The following is a 21937-nucleotide window of genomic DNA, read 5'->3' as shown; positions in this document are numbered from 1 at the left end:
CCTGTCCGGCACTGTCCTCATCACCGTTTCGTTTGAGTGGGGGGGTCACAGGTGCTGTGTCAGTCTGTCCTATTGGGGGGCTTTACTTTATTCTTCCATACGGACGCTTTAGCTACTCTGCATTCCAGCACGTCTCGGGGTCTTTTCTAACATCCGTTTTGGTTTTAGTTTGCCCTGTCTGGTTAATGACCTTTTGCTTTCTTTGGGTATGAAGTTCCTGATAGCATCCCACAGCTCTTATGGTTCAGTTGTTGGTGTCTAATGCATCGAATTGGTTCTTGAGATGGTCTCTAAATTCAGGTGGGATGTACGCAATCAAGGTCAGATTTTGACTCTCGTGGACTTTAAATTTTCTTCAGCTTCAGTCTAAACTTGTATACGGGCAACTGATGGTACGTTCCATAGTCAGTTGCTAGCCTTGATTTGGCTGATGATACTGAGCTTTTCCATGGTCTCTCCTCCTGATGTTTGATTCTTGTGTATTCCATCTGGTGAGGTTTGTATGTATGTTAGTGAAAAAAAAGGTATTTGCAATGAAGACATCATTGGTGTGCAGAATTCTGTCCTGCGTCTCCAGCATGGTTTCCTTCACTAAGGCCATATTCTCCCAACCACAGATGCCAACTTTGTTTCCAGTTTTTACATGCCAGTTACTTGTAGTGATCTATGCATTTTGATTGCATGTTTGATCAATTTCTAACTGAAGAAGTTGATAAAATTCTTTCATTTCTTCTTGGCTTTGAGGATTGATGCATACATTTGAATAGCAGTTGTATTAGCTGTTCTTTCTCATAGGTATTATATTTAAGCTAGGTCTTGAAATGGATTTGGTTTGGATAATGAATGCAAGGCCATCTCTCTTCAGTTTGTTGTCCCTGCCTAGTAAACCATACGGTCATCTGATTCAAAACGGCAGGCACCACACCAGTCCATTGCCGCTCACTAATGCCCAGGATGTCGATCTTTTTTAGACATTCCATTTCATTTTTGGCAACTTCCAGTTTTCCTCCGTTTATACTCAGTACACTCTACATGCGATTATTAATGGATGCTGACAGCTGTTTCTTCTCGTTTTGAATCACGTTCCATCAGGAAGTGAAGGTCCCGAGAGCTTTTTTCTAGTCACATCATTAAGGTCGACTTTACTTTGAGGAGGCAGCTCTTCCTCAGTTGTATTTTGGATGCCTTCCAAGTCTGAAAGCTGTGCTGAAACCGTGGCCATGGGTGGCCTAGCTCCTAGCATCACAGCAACAAGCAAGCCCCCTAGGATGCCACACTCCTCTTAGCTGCCTTCTGATACAGATGTCAAGGAGCTCTGGTAGCGTAGTGGTTACAAGTCAGGCAGCTAATCTCACGGTCAGCAGTTGGAAACTCCCAGCTGTTCTGCGGGAGAACGATGAGGCTTTCTGCTCCCATAAAGATTTACAGCCTCAGAAACCCCCGTACAGGGTTGCTATGAGTCGGAACCGACTCCATGGCACACAAGTATGTAGACTTGAGAAAGCCCTGGATAGACCCCAGATTGACAGCAAGGCCTTTACGAGGGGATCTGCCTGCAGCTGCTCCATCTGAGTTCGGAGCATCAGCGACAAAGCGCTTCTCCCGAAAAACAGCCAGCTAGAAACGGCCAGCTAGAAAGGGCCGTTGGGTATTTGAATTTGGTTTCACACAAGTTCCTTACAGTTGATTTCTCTGAACATACTCTCTTAATAGAAGTGTTTTGAACTCTCTCTAAGGTTATCTTTCGTGATACTGTCTTTGGGATGTCCCCATGGGTCTGCTTTGGCAGCCCTTCAGGGACCTGGGGTACACACACAGTGTGTGGCTGCCAGCATTCTGCCTGCTCATGGAGCAGACGTGTTATGACCCGTCTCTGTCCACCTCTCCCCCCGGCACGTTCCTACAGACGCAGCGCAGTGCCTTCCAGTGCTTACAGAAATTCCAGCAACACAACAGGGACCTGAAGCGCAAGGAGTGGACGGAGGAGGAGGACCGCATGCTCACCCAGCTGGTGCAGGAGATGCGTGTCGGCAGCCACATCCCCTACCGCAGGAGTACGCCCGGCCAGCCTGCTCTCAGGACCCAGGGAGAGGGGCGGGCGTGTGTGCTACAGGCCAATGACAGGAGGCCAAGGACCCGGGGCCGCCAGGGTGTCAGGGGGCAGCTTCCTAGGTGCGTGGCCAGGGTGGGCGTGTGGGACCGGCTCCTGAAGAGTGGCCCCCTCCCTCAGTTGTCTACTACATGGAGGGCCGTGATTCCATGCAACTCATCTACCGCTGGACCAAGAGCCTGGACCCCAGCCTGAGGAGGGGCTGCTGGACCCCCGAGGAAGACAGTGTAAGTCCACGCCTTGCTCCTCTGCTGCTGCCATGGGCTGGTCTGGGTGGGCGGTGATGAGCCAGTGTCTTGGTGACCTCAAAGTGTGCCTGACCTTCGTAAGTGGCGTGGGCTGTGGCGTGTGGCACCTGTGGTCTAGCACAGAGAGGAGTTTGGCCTGCCTGTCTGTCCACAGAAGCTGCTTCAGGCTGTCGCTAAGCATGGTGCCCAGGACTGGTTTAAAATCCGGGAGGAGGTGCCGGGCCGGAGTGACGCCCAGTGCCGTGACCGGTGAGTGGATGGCGCTCTGTGCAGGGGGGAGGGGACCTCAACCTCAGTTGGGATTCTTCCCTTCCGTGGTGCTGTGGGACTCAGTGACCCAGTTGACCTAGCCAGACCTACACATGGCATGTCCTCAGAGCCTGCCCCGTGGGTCCCCTCCCCGGTGGCTGGCTGACAGGGTCCCCTCAGATTTACCGAGCTGTCACACTCTCGTGGTGACTGTGTACTCAGCACTTTGAGTGTACTGAGAATTGTGCACCTCACAAATGTTATGTTTTGGCCCTTTTTTGCTCATCAAGTTTGGTAGAGGGTAGAGCAATAGAGGAAGACCCCCAACAAGATGGATTGACCACAGTCACACTTAGAACAGCCTTCTCCCTGCAAACAGGAACCATGAGCAGCCAGCCCCTGAAACCCACTGGTGCGGAGCTGGTTCTGGTCGTAGAGGAACTGCCCAGAGGGGGTGTGAGACTAGAAAGTCCTGTGTCAACTTTCTCCCAGAGAGTGGCCCGTGGGTTCGAACCTCTGGCTTTCCAGTGACCAACCAGCTCAGTGCCACCAGGGATCTTCCCTCTAGCCTCTGGTAGCCACTAATTGGCTTCTGTCTCTGTTCCGTTAGGTGCCATCGAGTCAGTTCTGACTCACAGTAGCCCTGAGCACAACAGACTGAGACACCGTCCAGATGGCATCAGCTTCACCATCACTGTTTGACCCCTTTGTTGCGTCCCAGTGCGTCAGTCCATCTTGTTGGGGTCTTCCTTTTTTCATTGACCCTCCACTTTACCAAGCTTGATGTCCTTCCCCAGGGACAATATGTCCAAAGTATGAGAGACGAAATCTCAACATCAGGACTTCAAGGAACATTCTGGTTGTACTTCTTCCAACACGTGTTTGTTTTTCTGTCGGTCCATGGTACAGTCAGTATTCTCCAACACCATAATGCACTGCTTCAGTTCTTCTGTGGGCTTTCCTATTCGTTGTTCAACTTTCACATGCATATAAGGTGATTGGGTCAGGTGCACCTTAGTCCTCACAGTGATTACTTTGCTCTTGAGCACATTAAAGAGGTCTCGTGCGCAGATTTGCCTGATGCAGTACGTCATTTGATTTCTTGACTGCTGCTTCCATGAGTGTTGATGGTTGATCCAAGCAAAGTGAAGACTTTGACAACTTCAATCTTTTCTCCATTTCTTGTGAGGTTATTTATTGGTCCAGTGGTGACAGGCTTCATTTTCTTTATGTGGAGGTGCAATCACACTGAAGGCTGTGGTCTTTCATGTTTGTCAGTAAGTATTTCCAAGTCCTCGTCACTTCTAGGAAGCCAAGTTGTATCATGTGCATATCTCTGGTTGTTACTGAGTCTTCCTCCAACCCTGAGGCTACGTACTTTTTCGTAGAATCCAGCTTCTTGGATTATCTGCTCAGCATACAGATTGAATAAGTATGATAAAAGGACATACCCAATGCACACCTTTCCTGATTTGAAACCGTTCGGTGTCCCCTTGTTTTGTTCTAATGACTGTCTCTTGGTCTCTGGACGGGGTTCTAAATGAGATGGAGTATCCTTTCTTTGCACTGTTATTCACACAGTTGAATGTGTTTACATTGTCTGTGAAGCACAAACATCTTTCTAGTATTCTGTGCTTTTAGCCACATCCATCTGACGTCACTAATGATGTGCCTAGTTCCCCACCCTCTTCTGAATCCAACTTGAATTTCTGGTAGTTCCCTGTTGATGTACCATTTTTACAATTATCTATAGTAAAATTTGCTTGCGTGTGATATTGACGATATTGTTCACTGGCTTTTCATATCCCATTGGCTCACCTTTCTTTGGGATGGGCACAAATAGGGATCTCTTCCCATCGGTTGACCATATAGCTGTTTTCCAGGTTCCTGGGTGTAGATGAGTGAGTGCCGCTGGCTCTCCGTCAGCCTGTTGGGACATTTCACGCTCTATTCCAGCTGTTCCTGGAGCCACGTTTTCCACCAGTGTTTGCAGTGCAGCTTGACTTTCTTCTTAAACTGTCATCCACTCCTGAACGTACGTTAACTGTTTAAAAACTTTTTATTGTACATTGAGAGACGGTTTACAGGGCAGAAGCTTTACATTTAACAGTCCTATGCTTTTCTTCATTTCAATGATTGCAGTCCCTTCGATGGACTGTCAGTTCCCAGCATTTCTCTCTGTTCACCCCAACACTGCACTCCTTCCTGTGCCTCCCACAACCGTCCTCTTCCCTCTGCTGACCTCCCCCTCTTTGTCTGTTGCGGGCCCTGTGCCCCATGTTACCTTGTGTTTGCCCTCCAGCTATGAACAGCCCCATTCTCCCCTCCCCCAACCATCAAAGCTTGTTTCTTTTATCATGAAGACTTTGTGTTCGCTTTTTTTTTTAATGTTTTATTGTGAATTATGTGATAGTTTACATGGGAGAACATTAGTTTTACGTTCATTCTCTCGTATATTGTCTCTCATTGCCATGGTTACAATCTCCTCCATGCAATCCTTCCCCCGTACCCCCCAGGTCATCAGCACACAGCCCCTCTCCCTCTCTGGGTCTAAAGTCTCCAGCTGCTCCATCTCTCCACGTCATCATCTCTGGCTCCATCTCAGGCATCACTGCTTCTCTGGGTAGGGTCCCGCTCTCTGCTCTTCTCCCTTGATGGTCCTAGGGACCTCCGCTCCTAGACTGAAAAGTTAATCACTCCTCTCCTTGCTATAAAATGTCTACCTTTACATGTCCAACCCTCACAATCAGTCCTGATAACAATTATTCACTATTTCATTGCATCAGCCCCGCCTAGTCAGATTGAATACTACTCACTGGAGATTCTACCTTCCTCCAGGTCCTCTGGATCTAGGTTCCCTCTTGAAAGCTTGTAAGCCAGTCACTTCTTGCCTTTGTAGCCCCCCACTGTATTCGCTTTTACAACAGTGGTCTCCGACAGTGTTTGTCCTCTTGTGATACCCTCAGTTCACTCAGCATAGTGTCCTCCAGGCTCATCCTATGTCTTCAAGTGTTGCACAGACTCATCGTTACTATTCTTCTACAGTGCATGTGTGTGCCCCGAAGTTCGTTTAGCCATTCTTGTGTTGTTGAGCATGTAAGCTGTCTCCATCTTTTTGCTGTGTCTCTTGTAGACAGCATATTGAAAGATCCGGGTTTCTTGTGCGTTCTGTAAGTCTCAGCTGGTGCATTGAACCTGTTTACATTCTGTGTCGTTTCCATAGCTATGACATGCTGAGGTACGAAAGGCAAAATTCAAGGGACTAGAAAGAGCTGGCCACACCTCCGGTCACCAGGGGAGTGTTTGGAAAAATAAGGAATTGCACCTTACCCATCGCCTGTGTGAGTCTGCTGTGCTAGGCCAGCTTCTGTTGACAGAGTTGCTGACGAGATGGCCGTGCCTCGTCTGGCCAGCCGTTCACCGGTCAGTCTCCCTCTCTCACTGTCCCTGCTCAGCTTCCCCTCCCAGCACCCACTCAGTCCACTCTCTGACCTTTCCTCTGAAGCTCAGGGCTCCAGGGTTTTCATCTGAGTCTGTTTCGTTTGGTCTCTCGTGTCTTTGCTATAGAGGCTTTGTGTGGTGTCCCGCCATCTTGCCGGGAATCTGCCACCTCCTCTTTAGGGCCGTGACTGTGTATACGCCTTCCATATTTTGATGCTTCATGTATCATTCAATGTTTTGCCCATAGAATCCTTCAGTATTGCAAACTGAGACTTGAATTTTTCTTCAGTTCTTTCAGCTTGAGATATGCTGAACGTGTTCTTTTTAGTTGTCTAACTCCAGGTCTTCACACATGTCATTGTAAAACACATTATAAGTGTGTGACTTGGTCTCCTTGAGCTGCCTTTTTTTGGAATTTTCTGTTAAGCTGTTTTGCCTCCACATTTCTTCCAGTTGCTTTAGCATTCTGGTGTGGCACTGTAGGATAAGCACGGATCCGTCCACAGGGTCAGTTTAAACTCATCAGCCACTCCTTGGAAACCCTCTACAGGGGTCCTGTGAGTCGGAACCGGTTCAGTGGCATGTCACAGCAACAACAACAATGTGGTAACTGTTTGTCCTTATAAAGAACTGCTCACTGATCGTCCTCTTAGCACTGTCACGGCAGTGTGAAGGGATCCCTGGTGGCACTGTAGGGTAAGCACTGAGCTGCTAGCTACGAGATTGGCAGTTCAAATCCACCAGCCTCTCCGCCGGAGAAAGATGAGGCTTTCTGCTCCCGTGAAGAGTTACAGCCTCGGAAAGCCTTCACAGGGTCACTGCGGGTCAGCACCGGCTGCACGGCCCCTATGCCCAGTAGCAGCAGGAAGCAGTGTGTAAGGGTTCCTGTCCTCCAGAGGCCTGACTTGCCCTTCGGTCTTTCTGACTACACCATCCTGGTGGGTGGCAAGAGGTGCCTCATGGAGGATTTGGTTTGTGTCACCCTAATCACTAAGGGTGAATTTTGGGGTGGTGCTAGAAGATACGCACTCGACTGCAAGGTTGGGGGTTCAAACTCAGCAGCTGCCTCGGAAACCCTCTACAGGCTTGCTATGAGTTGGAACTGACTCAAGGCCACTTAACCAGGACTTTCTAAGATCATGCAAATGTTCTCTTGGTTTCTTCTTAGTTTCATACTTTGAGGCCTTGTGGTGGTCCCTTTGTTAAAGAGTCTTTTTCTCTGTTGAGCTGTGTCCGTACCCTTGTTGGCCATGAGGTGACTGTTCCTTTCTGGATTTCCATCCTGCCCACTGGTGTAGGTGAGGGCCTTGTCCCAGGCTCTGAGCGGTTTGGGGCTCCAGAGCATCAGTGCAATGGTGCCTGTGGAGGTCGGCCTCCCTCGCTGCCCTTGCAGTCCCGACCCCAACCTTTCACTTCTGGGACATGATGACTATGGGGCCTGGTCACCACCTCTCCTCAGTGGCCTGCGGGCCAGGGGCCCAGCATCTCAGGTACTTCGTTGTTTCCATGTCATTTCCAGATACCTTCGAAGGTTACATTTCAGTCTGAAAAAAGGACGATGGAATCCAAAAGAAGAAGAAAAACTCATAGAATTGATAGAAAAACATGGGGCTGGTGAGTTCCGGCCGTGTGTCTGCTTGACGCTCACGGTGGAGGTCCCAGGGGCCGACGGGGGCTCGAGGTTTAGCTGGGACACTGCCTGTGTTGCTACATTACAAATGACCACTCAGGGGTCAGGGACGTGTAGGAGTGCAGTTGCCCAGGCCCCCACCCCTCTGTGAACAGGCTGTTTTCCCAGGACAACGCAGCCTTCTAGGGGCCGAGTCTCGTGAACCCCAGTCTTTCCTGCTTAGTAACCAAGCATTAGCTGCTGCTTCCGCGGTGCTCCCCTCATCACACGCCCCGCAGCCTGGGACGGCCCTCAACAGCTCTGTGTCTTCTCCCTGCTCAGCGGCACCTCAGTTCATTCAGCCACCCCGGTGCTGCTGGGGCTGTGGGTATTGGGGAGCTGAGAAGCTGGGTGCTCTGGTGATGTGGGGCTGTAAGGCCCTGGGGACTGGGGGATTATGGGGCTATAAGGGGCATGTGTTCTACAGCCACAGCCTAACTGGTCTCGGGAGTGGCATTTCCTGGGTTGGTAGAAGCTTCTATAAAGCTTCTAATCCATGTTGTCCAGCTGTCCTGTGAACAAGCCCCTGATGTCTTGGGGGCCTGGTCCCACGAGAGCGGCTCCCCAGCACTCCACTCCTTGGAGGTGGTCTTCTCTCTGACTTGCCTTTGGGAGCACCTCTGGGAGGGACTGGGTTGCTGTGACATGGGGGTCCCAGGGGTCAGAGCCTGTGGGGTGACTGGGGGCCTGGGGTACAGCCCTCCACTACAGGACTGTTCTGCTCTCCTAGGTCACTGGGCAAAAATTGCGGCAGAGCTGCCACACCGGACAGGCTCCCAGTGTCTGAGCAAGTGGAAGATCATGGTCAGGGTAAGGATGGGGGGGAGGGTCAGTGGGGTCCACCTCTTCCCCAGAGCGGACAAGGGCAGAGGTAACTCTGGGCCCGGGAAGTAAGCGAGCGTGTGAGGTCGTGGGGTGGGGTCACCTCAGCTTCTGCCACCCTCCCACTCAGAAGAAACAGAGGCACTGGCGCCGGCGGCGGAGGCCCCAGCGGTGTATCCGGTGGAGTTCCAGCAGTGAGGAGAGCGAGGACAGTGGGGACAGTAGCAGTGAGGACACAGAGACCGAGCCTGAAGACACCTCAGGAGCCAGCGGGGAAGGCGAGGTGCCACCGCCAACCCCATATGTGGTGCCAAGCATGGATCTGTGGGTTCCTGCCAGGCAGTGCCCCACCAAGTTATGGGCATGTGCCCAGGATTGGTCAGGGCGACCACCTGTCCTGTCCCGTCCCCTCAAAGAGGCAGAAACTGACCATCATGGTAGCATCCAACACCAGCGCTTGGCAAACACGTGCCCAACCAGTGACCAGGAGTTGGGGGACAAGGTAGGTAAGAACACATGACCAGGCCTTCCAGTCCCTTAGTTCTCTAGCTGATGTCAGGCGGACAGCAAGTGCTCCCTGTGTCCTCCACCCCCCACCCTGTATTGGGCAGCCATGGGGCCAGCCTGGAGCACTTAAACTGGGAGCCATTGGCCCTGCTCACTCCTGGGCGAGGCATCGAGGACCGTACTCCCAGCTGCCCATGGCTGAGTAGGTGGGCAGCTAGGAGAGGAGCGCACCCATGTTCTTTGCATGTTGAACATGAGGTGCCCTTGGCCCCGGGCCAAGTGAGCCCGTGCTCTAGAGACTCATTCCCATGGTTGGGGATTCACACACACACCCCCGCCCCGCAACTGCCCCAGAACTGGGGACATGGGAGGGGCCGCTCCCAAACAGCCTTGGTCTTTCCTCAGCATGGGACACACGGGCAGGAGGTGTCCCCGGAGACAGTGCTGCGGGTGCTCCGAGCCAACACCGCTGCCCAGGGCCGCCCCCTGGTGAGCCTACCCCACGGACACTCCGACATAGGAACACGCTGTGAACACGGGGGCACACGGGCATCCACACGACTCCCATCCTCCCCACCCATACAGTCCCTTCCCCCCAGCTACACACACCCCTTCCCCACCCACACATCCCCCTCCCTCCCCACGCATACGCCCCTTCCCCACCCACCCACGTATCCCTTTTCCCCACCCATACGCCACACAAACATAATCTCACCCCTTCCCCACGGTGGAACTGGGTCTTTTTCCTAAAGAAGGAGCAGTGGAGGCGGCCGCAACAGCCCCTGTCCAGCAGGCCCCCGGGACCCAGCCTTGGGAGCAGCTCTGGCCCCCTCTGGCCCCCTCCCTCTCCACACGGGCTGCGGCGCCAGAGACACAGGCACGCCCTGCAGAGGAGGCTCCTCAACCGCAGACTCTTGATGGCTGTGGGCCCCTGGGTGGGCAAAGTTGTCCTGCCACCCAGACAGGCGCCTCGGAGACCCACGGTGCAGACCAGAGGTACTGCTGGGCTGGGCACTGGGATGCATGGTGCAGGGGGAGGCAGCCCCTAAGGAGAGCCATGTGAGAACTGGTGTGGTTCTAGGCAGCTGACCCCGCCCCTGGTTCTCAAGGCATGTGGCTTGGGGTGGGCGCTGTGTCCGAGGCTTTGTGAGGCCCACCCGTGTGGAGAGGCCATTGCTGGAATCCTGTCCCTGTCCCTAGCTGATGCCATCTGGAGGCAGCTGCAGAATTCCCATTTGAAGAGCACGCCGGTGTTCACGCTGCTGATCCAGGTGTGTGGGGCAGGGAGGCCCTGTTGGGTGGTGATAGCAGCCAGCAGGTTCACCCCTTTCCAGCCCAGTCTTGTGTTTGGGGCAGGCACCTCCAGGCTCCCCCAGCCCCAGGACTAACGTCCACCAGAACCTGAAGGCTGGTGGACTTGGATGGTGGGGGCTGTGGGGCAGGGTCTCCATCTTGCACACCCTCAGCTTTTCCAGATTGACGCTGACGGCTGCATGGAGGTCATCCGAGAGAGGAAGACCCAGGCCCCCACCGTGCTACATCATCTGCAGGTGGGGGGTTAGGCAGGCCTCATCCCTCCCCCTCTGGGCAGGGGGGCTGGTACCAAAATGTGAGCCTGCCAGTGGCCACCATCATGCTCCCGGAGAGCCGTGTGGAGTGGTCATCTCCAGGGGCACTGAGTTGAGCCCCGAGGTGCCCTCCAGACAACCAGGTACTTCCGCTTCTCATGAGGGCGTCTGGCCCTGGGAAACGTGGGTCACCCTGGTGGATAGGACCCTGGCAGGATGAGCTGGGCTTGGTGGGGCGTGAGGGGGAGGACCTTGGTGACAGACCTCTGTCTTCTTTTCAGGCCCAGCACCATGCAGGTATGGCCCCATGTGATCCAGCAGCAAACCCCAGGCTACTTGGTTGGACAGGGTCTGCTTAGAGTCCGTCAGCAAGGCCAAGGGCTCCCCTGGCATGGCCAACCCCGCTCTGGGAGGGGATGAGAGGTGGCAGGTTTGCTGACCCTGGGTGGACATCAGGAATAAGCTGCTGGACACCTGGCATGAGACTGGGTGGCCGGTCACCGTGTGTGATGTGGTCCTCCCCCCAGGCGTGCCAACTCAGGCCACAAGGCAAAGCAGCAGCCACAGTGACAGCAGGAGGTTGGGAACCCATCAGCCCAGGTCACCAGGCCCCTCGCCAGTTCTGTCAGGCCCCCGGCCCAAGGCCAAGACTGTGTCCCAGCTGCTTCGTGAGAAGAGGTTACAGGAGGCGCAGGCCAGGCGGACCATCCTGGACCCAAGGCCACTTCCTCTCCAGCTGCTGGTCTCCTCGCCTGGAGGCTCCCTACCCACTCTGCAGCCAGCCCCCCAAGGACCCCCAGCTGCAGGCCCACCTGTCTGCAATATGCCAGGACTTGGGGTCCCCATAGGGGCTGCTCCAGGTACTGCTAACCCCCTGCAGGGGGCTCAGATCTCAGCCAAGGAACAGAGACCCCACATCCTTCAAGCCCCGATCCCCACCCTGACCCCGATCGGAGGCTCCAGGAACCAGGTCCCCATCCTTGGTTATCAGAGGGGCCTGGGGCAGTCACAGGCCCCCACCTCATCCCGGAAGCAGGGCCTACCTGAGCTGCCACTCCTCCTCCCTGCGGCCCCCAGCCCTGCCCAGCTCCCTGCCCTCAACCTAGTGCCCACCCATGTGGCAGCTGGTACCACCCTGCCTGTCACATGGGTGCTTGTGCCTTCATCTGTGCCAGCCATGGTGGGCCTCCCCCGGCCTGCAGTGAGCTCTGGCCCTGGGGGCTCGGTGACTCTGCTGCCCTCCCCAGCCTCACCCCCCAGGGCGGCCCCCACCCTCCACAGTCCTGCAGAGGCAACTGGGGAGCGGGCCTCTGCCCTTGGGGCAGCCCCTCCCCAACCTGCAGCGTCCTCCCGCTCTGAAGCAGAGCCACCCTCATCCCAGCCTTGCCCCAAGAAGGGTCCCCTGGCCACAAGTCTCCTCTCGCTGGAAGAAGCAGGGGACACACAGGCATGGCTGAGGGGCCAGCGGGGGGGCTGTGTGCCATCTTTGGGAAAGAGACTGCCCTACCAGCCCCCCGCACTGTGTACCCTGAGGACCCTGTCCAGCCTCCTGCTCCACAAGGAGACCTTAGAATACAAGGCTGCCACCCTGGTACCGGGCACTGCAGTGGGCACTGAAGGTGGACCCCAGGCCGGAGCTCTGAAGGCTGCCTTGGACATGGTGCACACGAGGCTTGGGGACAGCCCGGCCTACCTGCTGCTCAAAGCCCGATTCCTGGCCGCCTTCTCCCTGCCTGCCCTCCTGGCCACCCTTCCCCCACTGGGTGTCTCTACCACCCTGTCCGCCAGCACTCGACTAGACTCGGACAGTGAGGATGAGAGCCTTCTGGGGGACCCCAAATGCCCTGATGGAGTGGGCCCCCAGGTGAGGTGCCCTGCCACACACGGTGGGGAAGTGGGAAGGGCAGTGTTGGCTCTGAAGAGGAAGCCACAGGCCAGCTCCCCACTTGTGGGTGGACACTGGTGAGGAAGTTGGGAGGGAGCCACAGTGCCGTGTCTGAGGGGGCTACTTTCCCCAGACCCCCCAGACTCACGTGGGCTCAGTCAGCAAGGACATGGGACAGAGCTGCACTGGGTGGGTCCCTGGTCACCCTTGTTCCCTGAGTGGACTGAGTCTCCCTGGGTGCCCTAGGCTGGGCACTAAAATCCCAAATTCAACGAGGAAGAGATCCCATCCGCCTATCCTCGGGTGCAGGCCCCTTGGCAGGCAGGTGTGCAGAGAGAGATAGGGGAACTCCGCAGGAAGCCAGGGCCGGGACCCCTCCTTTACCTGGGACAGATCCCCTGGTGGTAGGGACAGTATGGGGGCAGAGGGTCACCGTCTCTCCTTCCCTGCTCTCTGGCATGTCTCTCAGCCAACCCCAGGCCAGGCCTCAGCACCCTGCCGAGACTCCCCAGACAACCGCCCAACACTCAGGACTCAAAACGGCCGGAAGCGGGGGCGACTGTCCTGACAGGTGAGTTGTGGGGTGCTACTGGGGTCGTGGGGGGGTTCGGTTGGCCAGCGTCCCTCTTGTTTCCCCTGCCTACTCTGAGCACCACTCACGCCCTCATTAGATCTCTGACGCTCCTCAGGAAGTCTGCCGACCACCCATCTGAGGGGTGTCCGTTTTTCCTCTGACAGCCCTGGCCCCTGACCTGGTGTCTGCAGAGCACAGTCCTATGGCCCACTGTGCATTGCGGCACAAGCACACATGTGCGCACTGTCGACCCAGACGGGGCAGGGAGAGCGTTGTGGTCAGTGGGCAGTCAGGAGGACAGCAGGCCGCGCGAGACTGTGGTGAAGGCTGGGCAGGGGAGGGAACCATCTGCCCTGTCAGTGTCCTCGAGGCCCCACACCATCTCCCTGCTGCCTGGTCTGACTGTCCCCAAGCCCAGTTTCCCTTGACCAAGTGTCCATGCAATCTGCAGGTCTGCCTGTGGTCTGCTCAGGCCCAGGACACCCTGCCACCGCGATGTGCCTGAGTTCCGGGGGCTACTCCCACCCGCATGAGGGAACAGAGGCGCCATCTGCCCGTGTCCACGGTGTCATCCCTATGCCGTCTCCTGAGGGCTGCTTCAGGCCCAGGTGCAAACGTGCCCTGTGAAGTAATAAAGAAGTATTCTATTGGGTGTTTTTTTATTCATTGAAGAAAAGCAAACCACAGGACTGCTCTGTGCTGCTCCGTCCTCCGGGGAGACACTTGGGCAGGTGGTGCTCACAAATGATGCTGGTCACCTGGTCCTGTGTGGTCCTGTCTCTGGGGGACGAGAGAAGTGGGACTGTCAGTGTGCGCAGGCTCCTCCCTTGGAGCGTGGGGTGCTCACGCGGAGATTCGCCTTTTTTCCTGTAATTCCTGACCTGTGGGTTCTTCAATGGGTGGGGTTTCACCTCCAGTTTCCTGAAGGTGGTGTCTGTGGTTTATTCTCACACACACTCCAGGAAGACACCTTTGCTATCACACACACATGGGGACCCAGCCTAGAGGCGGGCCTGAGGCGGAGCCCTGAAGGCCCAGGCTGGGTGGAGGGGTGGGAACACCTGCTCCTTCCTGGTCCTGGCTCTGATGTAGCTCCAGGCCCACCCCTTCTCGGCAGCTGATGGAGGAACAGGCCGACTGGATTTGCTGCTGAGGCCCTGGCTCTAGGGGTTCCCAGACAGTGGCAGCTCCATCCCGCTGTTGGCATCCTTATGAAACGTGTGGGGCCCTGGGAACCTGACTGTCACCAGAGAGGCTCCTGTGAGGGTGTGGACCCTGTGGTGCAGACCCAGTCCCTGGATTTGGTGCTGCGTGGGGACCAGCACCCTTTGCTGAAGAAACCACCAGGTGTCGCTGTGCTGGGGGTACAGGGGTGGGGGTAGGAGACTCCAGCGTCTTCCTTCAGACTTTCCTCCGGGCTCCTACTTCCCTGCTGGGCCACAGGAAGTGCCAGGGGCCGCGGCCCCGCCCTCCCGGGCAGCAGGTTGTGGCTACATCTGGGCACCAGGCAGAGTATTGGCACAGCCCACAGGCAGCAGCCAGCCAAGGACCTGAGGTGGGTTGGCTGGTGTTGGGGGTCTTTGTTGGTGCTCCAGGGCAGCAGCAGATCAGCAGACCCCCTGGTGCCGAGGATCCCTAAACTACCCCTTGGACAGGTCAGCACCCCTAGTGCTGGGAGAGTGTTGGGGTGAGGTCTACCCTGGGGACAACAGCCAGAAAGGTCTTAGCCAAGCCCCCTTCTGTCTTAGCCATAATGGATGGAGAACCTTACCGAGAACTGCTCTGGATCATTTTAGAGTCTGAGGCTCTGCCAAGGCTAGGGGCTCTATCTCCACCCCAGGCTGCCCCTGGGAATGGGGCCCCAACCTCAGAGGCTCCATCTGCCCAGGGGCCTCTTCCTGTGTCTCCATCGTGTGACCAGGAGCCAGGACTCCTGGGAGAGGAGCCAGGCAACAGGGGTGCCCGGGACTGGAGCAGGTGGCAAGACAGCATTCTGGGCCACTTGCGGGTGCTCCCAGAGCCCCTCCCAGCGTGCCTGAACTGGGCAGACACCCCTGTGGGGCCCTTACCCACCTGGGCCACTGCTGGAGGGAGGGTCCCATGCCCGCTCTGTTGAATCACCGCCCGCCAGCTGATGGAGCGGGCACAGGGGCTGGAAGGGGAGGCAAGGGTGACACAGCCCATTGTCACTCGGAAATGAGGAAGTCCACACAGCCAGGCTCCCACTGGGCTGTGGGGGCGGGAGGGCCACATGCCAACCTGCACCCCACTTCCCGCCAGCCCAGGACGGCCATGTCGGACTACGAGAATGATGATGAGTGCTGGAACACCCTGGAAGGCTTCCGAGTGAAGCTCATCTCGGTCATTGACCCCTCCCGCATCACGCCCTACCTGCGCCAATGTAAGGTCCTCAACCCTGACGATGAGGAGCAGGTGCTCAGCGACCCCAATCTGGTCATCCGCAAGCGCAAAGTGGGTGTGTGTCACACTTGCCCTCACCTGGCTGCCCTTACCTGGCCCAGGGCTGACATTGTGGGCCCTGCCCAGAGTTGAGCACCCCTTCTCCACTCCACCCCCAATCCCCGGGTGCCCACCCACCAGTGGCCCTGCTTGCAGGCGTACTCCTGGACATCCTGCAGCGGACGGGCCACAAGGGCTATGTGGCCTTTCTGGAGAGCCTGGAGCTCTACTACCCCCAGCTGTACAAGAAAGTCACGGGCAAGGAGCCAGCCCGCGTCTTCTCCACTATCATAGGTGAGCTGACCGGAGGGGCTGCGGGGGGATGGGGGGAGCCGTGGGAGCAGGCTGGGGCCCCGGGCCTGGCCTTACCACGGCCCCGTGGCTGCAGATGCCTCGGGCGAGTCGGGCCTGACGCAGCTGCTGATGAGCGAGGTGCTGAAGCTGCAGAAAAAGGTGCAGGACTTGACTGCGCTGCTGAGCTCCAAGGACGACTTCATCAAGGAGCTGCGTGTCAAGGACAGCCTGCTGCGCAAACACCAGGAGCGCGTGCAGAGGCTCAAGGAGGAGAGCGAGGCGGGGGGCCGTGAGCTGAAGCGCTGCAAAGACGACAACTACGACCTGGCGCTGCGCCTGGCACGGCTGAGCGAGGAGAAGGGCGTCGCCCTCATGCGCAACCGGGACCTGCAGCTGGAGGTGGGCGCCAGGGGTCCCGGGCGGGGAGGGCCCTGGGGTGAGGAGCGGCGCTGACGAGGGTCCCGCAGGTGGACCGGCTCAAGCACAGCCTCATGAAGGCCGAGGACGACTGCAAAGTGGAGCGCAAGCACACATTGAAGCTGAGGCACGCCATGGAGCAGCGGCCCAGCCAGGAGCTGCTCTGGGAGCTGCAACAGGAGAAGGCTTTGCTGCAGGCCCGTGTTCAGGAGCTCGAGGCTGCTGCCCAGGTGGGCCGGGGCCCAGGGGCTGGCTCCGAGGCTGGGAGCTGGCAGAGGACACCACACCCCGACACGCCTTCCTGTCCGTCCACACAGGATGGACCTCGGGACAGGAGCAGCGCCTACATCCAGGTATTGGAGGAGGACTGGCGGCAGGCGCTGCGGGACCACCAGGAGCAGAGCAGCACCATCTTCTCTTTGCGCAAGGACCTGCGACAGGCCGAGGCCCAGCGAGCCCGGGTGCGGGGCAGGACGGGGCCGTGGGCCGTGGGTGGGGGAGTCTGGGAGCTGGGTCCTGCCCCTGGCTCCGGGCACTGGGCTGAGCTGTGTGTTCTGCAGTGCGTGGAGGAGAAGGAGACGGTTGAGTTGCAGTGCCTCTCTCTGCGTAAAGACTCCAAGATGTACAAGGACCGCATTGAGGCCGTCCTGCAGCAGATGGAGGAGGTGGCCATCGAGCGGGACCAGGTAGGTGCCCTGCCCAGTCCCCTCTCAGAAGGGGGCAGTCTGAGCAGGACTCAGAACAGACCCGTTTCCCATCACAGCTCTTGCTACCTCCAGAGGACCTCTCCCTGTCTTTTCCAGCTTCTGGTGGTCACTCACGTTCTTGGCTTGTGGCAGCGACCCTCCCATCTCTGCATCTGTCTTCACACACCCCTTCTCGCTATTGTCTCTCTTTTCTATGGACACCACTCCTGTAGGCCAGTACCCTCCCTGCCCCCTTTGCCCACATGGTCACGCTCACAGGGACAGAGCTGAGAACACAGTCCCCTCCCTAGCACGTGCTCCATGAGGTCGTCCCGAGGCTGAGACCTGCAGAACTGTGCACATGTCCCATCAGCAGCCTCACGGCTTTGCCCCCCCAACACTGACCAGACAACACGTCCTGCTCGGGGGACTTTGTTAGAGTGAGGCCTCAAGCTCCGGCCCACCTGGCCTGTCCCCGACCTGACCACAGGCCATCGCGACACGGGAGGAGCTCCACACACAGCAAGCACGGGGCCTGCAGGAGAAGGACAGGCTACGCAAGCATGTCCGTGAGCTGAGCGAGAAGGCAGATGAGCTCCAGCTGCAGCTGTTTCAACGCGAGGGCCAGCTGCTGGCTGCCGAGGGTCGGCTCAAGCAGTACCAGCTGGAAATGCCCGTTCTGGTGGGACCCCGGAAGGAGCCCAGCCAGCCACTTCTCCCCTGGGGGCTTGGGGCCAGCGTCCTCCTCTGTGGGGTTGGGTCACCCTAGCTAGATTCCCTCCTCACGGTGACTCCACGCAGGAAGTAGGCACTGGACCGTGGGCCCCATGGGTTGCTCTGGGTGTGTGCGGGGTGGAGGGGGTTCTGGGCAGGGGCAGGGTGTGGAGAGGGACCCAGAGAGGACAGGGCCTGGGGATCCGGGCCACCTCACACGGTCATCACCCGACACCTACCGACTGAGGCCTTTCTGTGCCCTCAGAGTTCTGGCTTGGAGGACAGCTCACCCCGGAGCTCTCAGGAGGTGAGTGTGACCCAGGTGGACAAGAGCGGGGCTGCCCCCGCCGTCCTCCCTCAGAGCCATGGGTCCTGCACCCACCTGCTCCAGTGACCCTCTCTTTTGCACAGCTCTCAATGCCCCCGAGCCTGGAGGAAGAAGCTCAGCTCTCGGACAAAGGTGAAGGGGTGAATGTGGGTGTTTCAGGACTGGCCTCAGGCATCGGGGTCAAGCTTGGCCCTGGGAGCTCGTTCCCTTCCCTGATGCCCCAGCACAAGGGAGGCTCAGTCCTCTCCTCACAGCCGGAGGAGGAAGCACTCCATCTGGCTCAGGCCTGGGCCTAGCTGGCACACCCACGTCTCGTGGTGGTCAGTAGGTCAGCCTGCAAGGTGGGCTGTTCTGGCCAGGGCTTACTGTCCACACCGAGCCCTCCGTGGTCCCCCAGAGCAAGGTGGGGTGTGAAGTGATGACCTCTAGGAATTGGGGGTTGGGCACAGGTGCCTTGGGATAAGGGACAGGACGGAGCGGGGTGAGACAGGGACCAAGAACCGAGCTAGGAGGAGCTGACAGACAGATGGGGACACTGGGGAGTTTTCATGGGAAGTCAGACAGAGACTTCCTTTCTCAGCATCAGGCCTGACGTCCACTTCTAAAGCAGTAAGGGGAAGAACGGGCAGCAAAATGGAGAAGTGGGGGGGAGGGGGGGAGGGGTTTGACCATCTGTTGCCCAGAAGACTTGAACTTGAGGCTTAGGAGGCCCACGAGAGGGCCAGGGGTGGGAGGGACCCAGGAGGAGCCAGGCACAGGTGGGCTGGTCAGCAGCAGGAGGAGCAGACTGGGGTCAGCTTGCCCCCAGCTGCCCTGGCCCTGGAGGGCATTCCTCACTGCCTGGTACAGGCCCCAGGGACTTGGTGAGGCCTTGAGGGTGAGGTCACGGAGGCCCGAGGTGGGGCTGACAGTAAGACTTGGCTTCCAGGTGGCCTGGCAGAAGAGCAGAGCCCGGAACAGCCCTGCCAGGCTCTTCCGAAGGAGCGGCATTCACTGACCCCCAACGTAAGGCTGCCTGGGTGGGTGGCTGCCCAGGCTCTGGGCTCCCTGTTTCTCCCTAGTGACCTCTGAACGGGTCAGGGTTGGGGTGGCCACACGGTCTCTGCCCCAGGCCCTGGTGGGGAGTGGCTGACATGAGGCCAGTCCTGCTGGGCACCAAACAGTCAGGGCTGAGCCTCCCCTCACCCAGGGTATAGGCCTGAGCGGCGGGGAGCCCCCGGAGAAGGAGCGGCGGCGCCTCAAGGAGAGCTTCGAGAACTACCGCAGGTAAGCCGGCTGGGGGCGCTCAGGTGCGGGGGGCGAGGGGCGCCGTCCCCGGCAGCTGGCAGGACTCAGCCCCATCTGCACGTGTGCGCCCCCAGGAAGCGGGCCCTCCGCAAGATTCAGAACGGCTCTCGGCTGGGGGAGGTGGACTGGGGCAACACCACCGGCAGCGACAACACGGACACGGAGGGCTCCTAGCCAGCGTGGCCAGCCCATCCTGGCAGGAAGGACCGAGGCCCCGCCGCTGGACGGACAGACAACTGGCCACTTGGCCTTGTGACCGCAGCTTTCCTGGGAGCCACCGAGTGCTGTGTGCAGAGCTGTCCTTTCGGATCCCGGTGCATCTGATCCGTGTCGGCGCACGTACTTCTGTCATTTTTATTGCGTAATAATTTTTAAAATGCAGCTAAGTCAATAAAAAGTTAACAGCGGGGTCGCGATGACCCTGTCGCCCCGAGAAGCACTGTTTTCCGCTCACCACGCACGTCGGGGACTCAGTTAGCATCCCTCACCGCGTCACCCCGGCGAGTTCCCGCCCAGAGCGCGTACGTCCGCCAGGGGGCGGCAAACACGGCCGGAAACCGCGGAGGGCCGCTTCCGCCCGGTGCCCGCTTCCAAGATGGCGGCGGGGCGGAGCCTAGGCGGGGCTTGCCGAGCGGCACGAGGGATGTTGCGAGCTGTGCTGGGCCGGGCTCCGGTGTTGCTGAGCCGCACGCGGCCCCGGAGACCCGGTCTGAGGCAGCTATGGGCTCGTGGGGCCCTTCCGGAAGCCGCGGGGAAGCGGTGGGCCTGGGATTGGAATTGGCGGCGCTTGAGCTCCGAGCCGGGGCAGGGGCCCGGGACCGCTCTGGGTCGCGTGGAATCAAAGCACTACCAGCTGGTCTACACCTGTAAGGTGGGTGCGCGGCGGGGTGAGCCCTCACCTGCCGGAGGGAGGGCCGGGCCCACCAGGGGGCGGGGCCTTCCTGTTAGTGGGTGGGACCAGGTTTGGGGGCGTGGTCTTGCTGGGTGAAGGGGCGGGGATGGGACCCTGGGGAAGGGCGGATACTCTTCCAGAGGAGTGGGCTTTCCTGAAGTTGGCTGTCACCCACGGGGAGAGGTGGAGTTACCCCCCTAAGAGAGGTGGGCCCTCCCCAGGAGGGTGGGGACTTTCCAGGAAAGGGGCGGGGCTCGTTCTTGGGAGGGGCAGGTGTGGACACCCCTCAATCCCCCTGTGCTGTGTGGCCAGGTTTGTGGGACCCGCTCCTCCAAGCGCATCTCCAAGCTGGCCTACCACCAGGGCGTGGTCATTGTGACCTGCCAGGGCTGTCGGAACCATCACATCATCGCAGACAACCTGGGTTGGTTCTCTGACCTGGACGGGAAGAGGTGAGGCTGGGCTGAGCGGTGGGGGACTGGGGTTCCTGAGTCCGAAGCTCCTGCCTCACTGACTTCTGCAGCACAGCTCCCTCTCCCTGCTGGGCCGACCCCCAACAGACCACTCCTCTGGCAGATTTCCACAACCACGGCCAGGGGCAGAGACTCTGATGTGTCGGGTTGGCCAAGTCTGGGGGGTGAGACCACGGCAGGATGTCGGGGTGCGTATGTGGAGCAGACCTCAAGCTTCATTGCGTTCATCTTCTAGAAGCACAGAACCTGGGGGCCTTGCAGCTGCTGACTGCTGGCTGCCTTGGAGTAGAAACCCTGCCCTTTCTATCCCCGGGTGGCTGCCCAAGGTGGATATTAGCGACCACTGGGGACGCTGCCTGTAGCCCCGTGTGGCCTGGGTGGGAAGCCGACCCCGAGGCCTGTTGTACCACTAATGCATCCTCCTCGTCTAGCAGGAATGTTGAAGAAATCCTGGCGGCCCGAGGGGAGCAGGTGCGGCGGGTGGCCGGCGATGGGGCACTGGAAGTGGTCTTAGAGGCTGCGGCGGCCCCCCAGTCCACTGCTTCTCTAGAAGGGGGTGAGGATGAGGACTCCGCCCACCCTGGCAAGTCAGAGACCCCCTGAGTCTCCCTCCCAGCCTGCCTGGCATCTGCACAGCCACTCGGCTGGCGTTTGTCAGTAAACAGACTCACTTTCAGAGGCCAGGCCCTGGGGCTCCTCTGTTGGCAACCTTTTCTGGAGTCAGAATCCCGCGGGAGCCTGGAGCTGCTCTGCCTAGGGCAAGGCCCCCTCCCCTCCTAGCACCCAGCACCCATTGTACCTCAGGCTACAAGGATTGGCCAGGGAGCTGCTCGCCTTGTAGTGCTCCCCATTGGTAAAACCAGACCCTTCTCCCTCCTGTGTCCCTGCACCCCAGAAGCACAGGGTGGGGTTTCCTCTGTGAGGTGGGACGCAAGTCTGACCTGCTACACACCTGGTTCTGGGCAAGGAGATGCAGGGAGTGAGGGTGAGGGGCTGGACTCCCGGCCTCCGGGAGTGCTTCCAAAGTCACACGCGGCCTCATTTGTCACCGCCATGTTTGACGGCACACTCAGGATGTTCCTGTGTTTACAAAGCAAGTTTATTCCTGGAATGTTCTGGGCTGTGTGACCTTCAGCAAGAAACCCAGCTGCAGGGAAGCACACGGCTGGGGGTGGGGGGACATGGGGTAGTTATTACCCGGTGTCACTGCTCTTGGAGGCTGGGGGCGCGTGCATTGTTCTGACGCCCTTGGAGTATGTACTACCACTCAGTTACCCCGTCTTTCTCTTTAGCAACCTGCTATTATCCCACCC

General features: G+C 58.2%; 3 protein-coding genes across 4 annotated transcripts in view; all 3 read left to right on the top strand.

Moving 5' to 3' along the window:
* SNAPC4 (small nuclear RNA activating complex, polypeptide 4, 190kDa) overlaps positions 1-14712 on the top strand; it is a 21233-nt gene extending 6521 nt beyond the window's left edge. Inside the window, exons 10-25 of the mRNA XM_006863813.1 lie at positions 1907-2054; positions 2231-2337; positions 2513-2607; positions 7568-7662; positions 8448-8527; positions 8670-9041; positions 9452-9535; positions 9799-10042; positions 10247-10317; positions 10513-10596; positions 10896-10911; positions 11142-12478; positions 12979-13070; positions 13265-13350; positions 13525-13681; positions 14517-14712. Coding sequence (XP_006863875.1) covers positions 1907-2054; positions 2231-2337; positions 2513-2607; positions 7568-7662; positions 8448-8527; positions 8670-9041; positions 9452-9535; positions 9799-10042; positions 10247-10317; positions 10513-10596; positions 10896-10911; positions 11142-12478; positions 12979-13070; positions 13265-13350; positions 13525-13681; positions 14517-14712 — 3264 coding nt within the window. The remainder of the gene's footprint in view (positions 1-1906; positions 2055-2230; positions 2338-2512; positions 2608-7567; positions 7663-8447; positions 8528-8669; positions 9042-9451; positions 9536-9798; positions 10043-10246; positions 10318-10512; positions 10597-10895; positions 10912-11141; positions 12479-12978; positions 13071-13264; positions 13351-13524; positions 13682-14516) is intronic.
* Positions 14713-15365: 653 nt separating this feature from the next.
* Positions 15366-19433, top strand: CARD9 (caspase recruitment domain family, member 9). Of its 2 annotated transcripts, none has more exons than XM_006863693.1 (12): positions 15366-15549; positions 15690-15827; positions 15922-16226; positions 16295-16474; positions 16562-16705; positions 16805-16930; positions 17421-17612; positions 17910-17951; positions 18056-18104; positions 18901-18977; positions 19162-19238; positions 19334-19433. In XM_006863693.1, exons 1-12 carry the CDS (start codon positions 15366-15368, stop codon positions 19431-19433), a joined length of 1614 nt encoding a protein of 537 aa, XP_006863755.1. The 2 variants fall into 2 exon arrangements, with proteins under 2 accessions (XP_006863755.1, XP_006863756.1); XM_006863694.1 differs by having other exon boundaries at positions 18901-18991; positions 19176-19238.
* A 469-nt stretch (positions 19434-19902) lies between these two features.
* DNLZ (DNL-type zinc finger) lies at positions 19903-21227 on the top strand. The gene is made up of 3 exons (XM_006863812.1): positions 19903-20130; positions 20464-20603; positions 21059-21227. Exons 1-3 carry the CDS (start codon positions 19903-19905, stop codon positions 21225-21227), a joined length of 537 nt encoding a protein of 178 aa, XP_006863874.1.
* Positions 21228-21937: the final 710 nt, after the last annotated feature.

The sequence above is a fragment of the Chrysochloris asiatica genome, unplaced genomic scaffold (assembly GCF_000296735.1).
Source record: "Chrysochloris asiatica unplaced genomic scaffold, ChrAsi1.0 scaffold00056, whole genome shotgun sequence".
Classification (NCBI taxonomy): Eukaryota; Metazoa; Chordata; class Mammalia; order Afrosoricida; family Chrysochloridae; genus Chrysochloris; species Chrysochloris asiatica.
This window is presented reverse-complemented; position numbering and strand designations above follow the sequence as displayed.

Bases quoted from the DNA above. Each gene is read 5' to 3' on its own strand.
- CARD9 (XM_006863693.1), top strand. From the start codon at position 15,366: ATGTCGGACTACGAGAATGATGATGAGTGCTGGAACACCCTGGAAGGC. The intron at 18,105-18,900 runs GTGAAGGGGTGA...CTTGGCTTCCAG, and splicing joins AGCTCAGCTCTCGGACAAAG to GTGGCCTGGCAGAAGAGCAG. The intron at 19,239-19,333 runs GTAAGCCGGCTG...GTGCGCCCCCAG, and splicing joins AGCTTCGAGAACTACCGCAG to GAAGCGGGCCCTCCGCAAGA.
- DNLZ (XM_006863812.1), top strand. From the start codon at position 19,903: ATGTTGCGAGCTGTGCTGGGCCGGGCTCCGGTGTTGCTGAGCCGCACG. The intron at 20,131-20,463 runs GTGGGTGCGCGG...CTGTGTGGCCAG, and splicing joins AGCTGGTCTACACCTGTAAG to GTTTGTGGGACCCGCTCCTC. The intron at 20,604-21,058 runs GTGAGGCTGGGC...CTCGTCTAGCAG, and splicing joins TCTGACCTGGACGGGAAGAG to GAATGTTGAAGAAATCCTGG.